This window comes from Oryzias latipes, chromosome 12, assembly GCF_053564925.1.
Source record: "Oryzias latipes strain Hd-rR chromosome 12, Olatipes_Hd-rR_3.1".
In the NCBI taxonomy this organism is placed as follows: domain Eukaryota; kingdom Metazoa; phylum Chordata; class Actinopteri; order Beloniformes; family Adrianichthyidae; genus Oryzias; species Oryzias latipes.
The window spans coordinates 24172994-24179084 of record NC_136248.1 but is presented as its reverse complement, the minus strand read 5'-3'; the positions used below and the strand labels follow the sequence as shown (position 1 = coordinate 24179084).

Genomic DNA, 6091 nt, shown 5'->3' with positions numbered 1-6091 from the left:
GAAGAGACCAGACAGGAAAAGTCAGTAGCTTTGTATTTTATAGCCTAGTTTTACAAATACTCTTTAGGTTTTTATGAACAGAACAAAAAAAGGAACTTTACGTTTCCAAAAGTATCAGAAACTAATCCCACTAAACATAATTTCAATTTAAGACTACTTTTCCAGTAAGTATTTTTAAGTGCTACATTAGGTTTAAACCAGAAAAGGAGCAGATACACAGTCCTGAGTCAGCTTTCAGGTCAGAAAAATGTTTTTGTCTGCATCTACTGAACTAGGGATATTTTTTTCTCTCTCTAATTTATTGTTTTCCTGTTATGCGAAAATTAAAAAGGGAAAACTGTGGAGGAGTCTAATTTAGCAGGAAAAAGCTCTGGTCGAGTCTCTCTGACGCAGCTTAGGAATTTTCAGAACAAAAGTGGAATGCCTACAACAATAAAATAGTTAAATGATGCTATACAATGATAAAAATCTGTGTTTCGTCTGTGTTTAATACTTAGTCAACACATGTTAAAAATGTTACCTTTAAAATCTCTTTGTTCACATTTGTCAACATGGATGTTAAAGACTCGGTCCAATGTAAATGGTGTTTTTAACATGTTCTATTGTCATCTTTCTGATGATGGAGGACATGTATAAAGAAAATTATTCTTGAAATTGAATTACTGGGTATTTTTTTAAATCGTGAATTAGGAGCAGAAAAAAATGCAGTTCTATGTTACAAATAAAGGAACTTATTTGTAACATAGAAAATACACTGAGCGGGCCTCAAGCTCACACAGAGGCGAACTTCTAATGAACCACTGTAGAAACTACATCCTAGAAAGTGACAAAGGTTATTGGATTTTGGCTAAAAACGTCCAAAAGTCACTCTAAATCTAAATCTCTCTGGATTACAGGGATGTCTATCTCATCCCTGAATTAGACATATCAGCAATAAATAACACAACTCAGAATACATTAAACAGCACTTTAATGTGCACGTAAAACCCGGACTCAAGTGCAAATATAGTCAGCACTAACATTTGTACAAAGAGTCAAATGAAAAACTCGATATCGATTTCTCCAAAAACAACCACAGCTGTGGATTTAAGCAGAACTGCCACTGAGGACTGCAGAGAGTGACGTTATAAATATGGTGGAAAACAAGATAAATGCCTCATACAGTTAAACACAGCCTGCTATAAAGGCTGGAGAGTGCTTCTCTGATAGCAACACAATGGTAAGTTCACACTTCACCTACTAAATTAGACCTCAAACCACTGAAAAACCACTTTGCTGATTTAGCTACAAAAAGTGTACCAAATATTTAGTGTGTCATCTGAGTCGAATGCTGCAGAAAACTGCTCATCTGCTTACACCTGAAATTTCCAATCCTCCTAGAGAGGTTTGGAGATGTTTTTAGGTGTACCGGTAAGCAGGAAAAATAAATAAATAATCACAAAAGCCCTGACAAATTCAGTTTTCTAGCAGGAAAACTGCTCATCCATGAGAGCAGAGAATGACCCCATGCAGTATTCTGCTGAACGGCGTTTGTGGCAAAAGGACGACACAGATGGCATCTAGTGTGTCCGGATAGCAGTAGGCACTCAAACATTTACAGACATCTTTGTCTTTTTCCAGACGCTCTGTGTAGGAGGGGTGCATTAAAAAAAGTTTGGTTTCAGAGCTGGGTGTCCTCTCTGACGTCGATGCTGGACTCACGTCTCTCCTTCAGGCTGCTGCTGTGGATGGGCGGCTCCTCTGGAACGTGAGCCAGAGGGTCGGAGCGGATCAGATACCTTGAGGATGAGGGGGCAGAAGAGTAGACATTTCAGCATTTGTGTTGTTCTCTCTTAAATGAAGAAGAAGGGGAAAAAAAGAGTATTGCAGTTTTTGCACTTTTTTTTACTGCTTATTACTTATTACTTATTAATATGTAAATAAAGGTTCAGTGAGGTTTTTGAGGTCAGAAGATTTTGCAGTAAAATACTTGTGACAATTGCCTCTACTATTCAGTAGAAGACTATTAATATATTAGAGAAAAACTGATAGGAAATGATGAGAGTCCTGAGAACAAAGCACAAAATACAATTTCCTTAGGTGTCTGACTAATATGAGAATTTTTTCCCCTTAAAATTCTGACTTCACTTTGACTTTTTACTTTAGAATTTACCAATTGATTTACTTCATTAGAATATCACTTTAATCTAAACAAAATTGACTTTTTCTTTGGAGCTCTGAGTTTCTTCTTCTTCTTATTCTGACAGGAAAACCCCTTCATTTATTTATCTGTTGGTTAAAGTTTTGTGTTTCTCTTCATTTCCGAAAAATGACAAAAACAACAAAAAATTCTACTACCTACGAAATTAAAGACAAAAATTTATTTTTCTGCCCCTTTTACATACTTAGAAGAAAGCAAGACCAGGAGGAAAAAAAGGCATATTTTTTTGAAGGTGATTTAGTTTCTTAAATTCATTGTTTTTAATTGTTCCATATCTTGACTCCTTAAATTGAAACTCATCTTAACTTTGTTTTTGTTCTGAATTATGGCAAGAGAAAGCATCCTATTAAACAATAAGTATATTTTTTAATCTTCTTTGTATATTGTGTGGCAGACAATTCTGATGAGCTTTATGCATTAATTTTCAAAATACATAGATCAACTAGATCTTTACATTTTAATCTTTTTAATGTACTGAACAATAGATTGGATGGATATCTATATTTACTGCTAGATGTAATTCTTATTGCCTATTGTTGTACAATAGGTAATACTGTTCAACAAAATTGTATATAAAATTATATATTTATATCAATAAATAAATAAATAACGATTAAGTATGTTTTAATTATTTTCTTCAAAAATTTGACTTTTTTTCTTTAAAATTGTTCCTTTTTTCTGTCCCACATATTTTTTAGTTTTGAATTTAAAAACTTTAATAACTTAACAGCAATACAAAACCTTTTTTTCTCCAAATTACTGTAGACTAATAACATACAAGCAGCTTTTACTTTCTATTCTATAGAATGCATGAAAGAGGTTTATCTTGATGATCCAGCATTATTACTTTGGATGGTAGAAACAGACACCCACAAAACTAAAGACCCGGCTCACCCCCGGCTCATCCTGTAATGGTAACACTTACACAACATCGTTAAGCTCCAGCCTGGTGTCAGGAGACGGGTTAATGAGCACATAAGACAGAGTGTTCTGCTGGTCATTCTGCTCATCTGAAACATAGAACCACTGTCAGAATAACACCAGAAACAAACGGATCCAAGTCCAAATGTCTTTACCTTGTAGGTACCCCAGGTTAACTCTGTTCATCACATCACTGGCGGTCAGATTTGACAGGTCTTCTGCTGTCAGAGAAGAAAAAAGCTCACATAAAAAAACAAATACAATAAAGAAGCTGAGGTTCTAAAGAAGCAGCGTCCAGCGTTACCATATCCAGAGGTGGGGAGGCCGAGATGCCTCATCCGGTTGCGGACCAGCTCAGACAGCTCCTCCCTCTCTGAGCGTCTGTAGAGGTTGAGGCGCTGCTGAGCGATGCGCTGGGCTTGATCTTTGTTCAAGTCCCGGCTGCCCCCCTGCCACCTCACGCTTTTCTTGCTCAGACGCCGTGCCCACTGCATGCTCTTCTTCCTCCGCAGGGGAGGGTCTGACTGGACATTGCTGCGGGAGTCGTCCGCTCTGTCTTTCGTGTCCTCGCAGTCATCTACACTGACAGACACTTGTGACTGATGTGGGATGAAGAGGAAGGATAATGGTGATGCAAAGGAAAAAAAAAAAAAACTGTCCTAATGCTTCGCTTACTCACCTCAGAGGTAGAAAAAATGTGCGACTCCGTGCGGTAGATCCCGATGGGAATTTCAGCACTACTGGAGCAGAGCTTCTGGAACAATCTCCCATACGTGCTGATCCACAAATCTCCCTCGGTTATTTTCATCTAGAATCAAAAACAGAGATGTACTCTGACAGTAACTGGATATGTTGAAAATGTCCTCTTAAAATGGACTCACAGCACAGAGGAACCCCGATCCCGGCGTGGTGTCCAGTCCCAGCAGCAGCCTTGTAATGAGTATCATGTAGTCTTTGACAAAAGACTGAGACAGAACAAGAGGAAAACTTTCACAGTCAAAACTTAAATGAGTGTAGTTTCCCCCTTTGTACTCAAGAGGGCGCTCATGCTTCAGTGTTACCCTCACTCCCTGCTCACCTGTACTGGAAATCATCACCTGGGAGTTTCTTTAAAAATGCACCAACCTGATAGAGGAGGGTGTCGAGCATGCTGATGCTGAAAACTCTGCCAGCAGCGAATGGCAGACGAAACATGAAGGCCAGATTGGAGCCTTTGTCACGTTCTTTCTGCGGAGTGTCATAGCAACACTTAATGACCCGCCGCTTCGTAAGCGTAAAAAAAAAAAAAAATGCAGTGAAATTATTGAAATCATCAAACAGATTGCCGAACCTTCTCCAGCTTGGAGAGAGCCAGGGAATAGCAGTCTTTAGCTCTGAACTGCATGAACCTCATGTTGGAGGGATGAGTGAGCTCAGTGATGATGCTGAGACTGGGGAACAACCTGTGGCCAGAACATCCACTGTCAGGGTCACAAAGACGGCAGAACATAGCAGAAGGGACAAAAGCAAACAAATGACCTGAACATAGTTTGTACGTTCACAATAGTTTTGGCATCGGCCATGTAGTCTTCCTCTGCACTCATCGTGCTCTCTTTATCCACGACAACCAAGTTATCAGCGTAGATGATTCCACACTGCAGCAGGCTGTCCAGACTGAAGCACACATGATGCAGAAATGAGCAACAGTTTTCCAAAATCAACACTTGATTTAATTCAAATTAAGTCCTTTTTTTGAGGATTTTGCATGTGAGAATGAGTTTATCAGCATACAAGTTCCAAGGATCTTACTTGTCAATGGTCCCGGCCATGTAGTACACCATCGGAAAACAACAAATGGCTTCCAGGAAATGATTATCCGGCCTGAAAAAAGCATAAACACACAAACATAATAGAAGATGAATGAATGCATGAACGATGTTGTGTCAAAGCTCAAGTCCTTGAAGATGAGTTGAGTGTCTTGTGAAACCTAACACCACTCACTTCCATTTTCCCTTCTCTCCTCACACTGTGCTTCCTAGTTCACTTATTTAAAAACAATTTTCTTCAGATTAAATACTTTTTTCTATTTCCTTAAAGACCCACTCAGCTGAAAATTGTTTTGAACATGTTCTTGCGTAATTTTTCTGATGAAGTACAAAAAAAATTGAGCTTTAAATTGTATTGCTGTGTATTTCTTTATTAAAGTCGTAGTGAATCAGAAGCAGAGGGAAAAAGGCAATTAGAAAAAAATGCAATGTGCGATGCAGAAAATACACCAGGCGAGACACAAGCTCCTTGTTCTCAGAGAAGGTGAAGGGGGCGGGGTGGCTATGCCACAACTCTCAGAGGTGAATTTCGGACAAACTCCTAGTGATCTGCAGAAACCGTGAAAACAACACAGGATTTTTTTTATGTTGCCTAAAAACGTCATAATCATAATTAAAATACCACTGGCCAGATTTTTACAATAGATCAAAAGATTATCGGAGTGGGACGTTAAGCTTTCAGTGCCAACTGTCTTAACTGTTTATTTCAGAAAGCAAAATGTGAAGATGTATTATTGTATTGTATTGTATTGTTGTTGACTAAGGTTTTAATGTCTACTAGATCAGTGTTTTTCAACCAGGGTGCCGCGGCACACTAGTGTCAGGTGTGCCGTGGGAAATTACCCATTTTCACTGATCTAAAAACATTTACCATCTCCAGGATATCATCTCTGTGTTCATCCAAACAGGCCCTGATAAAACACTGAGTATATAGGAATATGAAAAAGAATAAAATAGTTTTTTTCTATATGTTTATTTTATTAAATTAAATACATTTTGATAAGAATGACGGTACCGCAATTTAGCCGTAGCGTCAGCTGTTTTCGGAAAATTCCCGCCCCTTTTACTGTCTCCACCAATCATTCTTGGAGGCTTAATCACACGTCATCAGTCAACCAATCAGAACTGGTTAAAGTCCTCACTTCCTTGTTTCAATTCTGCTCAT

The 6091-nt window shown here is 38.4% G+C and overlaps 1 protein-coding gene across 8 annotated transcripts in view; it reads right to left on the bottom strand.

Moving 5' to 3' along the window:
- Positions 1–953: 953 nt before the first annotated feature.
- Positions 954–6091, bottom strand: part of kcnt1a (potassium sodium-activated channel subfamily T member 1a) — a 32019-nt gene continuing 26881 nt past the window's right edge. For 4 of the 8 annotated variants that reach the window (XM_078955493.1, XM_011481583.3, XM_011481581.3 and 1 more), the window contains 10 exons: positions 4910–4981; positions 4640–4774; positions 4452–4563; positions 4247–4348; positions 4003–4086; positions 3801–3929; positions 3426–3720; positions 3277–3342; positions 3126–3210; positions 954–1778 (listed from right to left, as the gene is read on the bottom strand). In XM_078955493.1, coding sequence (XP_078811619.1) covers positions 1661–1778; positions 3126–3210; positions 3277–3342; positions 3426–3720; positions 3801–3929; positions 4003–4086; positions 4247–4348; positions 4452–4563; positions 4640–4774; positions 4910–4981 — 1198 coding nt within the window. In that variant the 3' untranslated portion in view covers positions 954–1660. The remainder of the gene's footprint in view (positions 1779–3125; positions 3211–3276; positions 3343–3425; positions 3721–3800; positions 3930–4002; positions 4087–4246; positions 4349–4451; positions 4564–4639; positions 4775–4909; positions 4982–6091) is intronic. The other 4 variants (XM_078955494.1, XM_078955495.1, XM_020707576.3 and 1 more) reach the window with 2 other exon arrangements.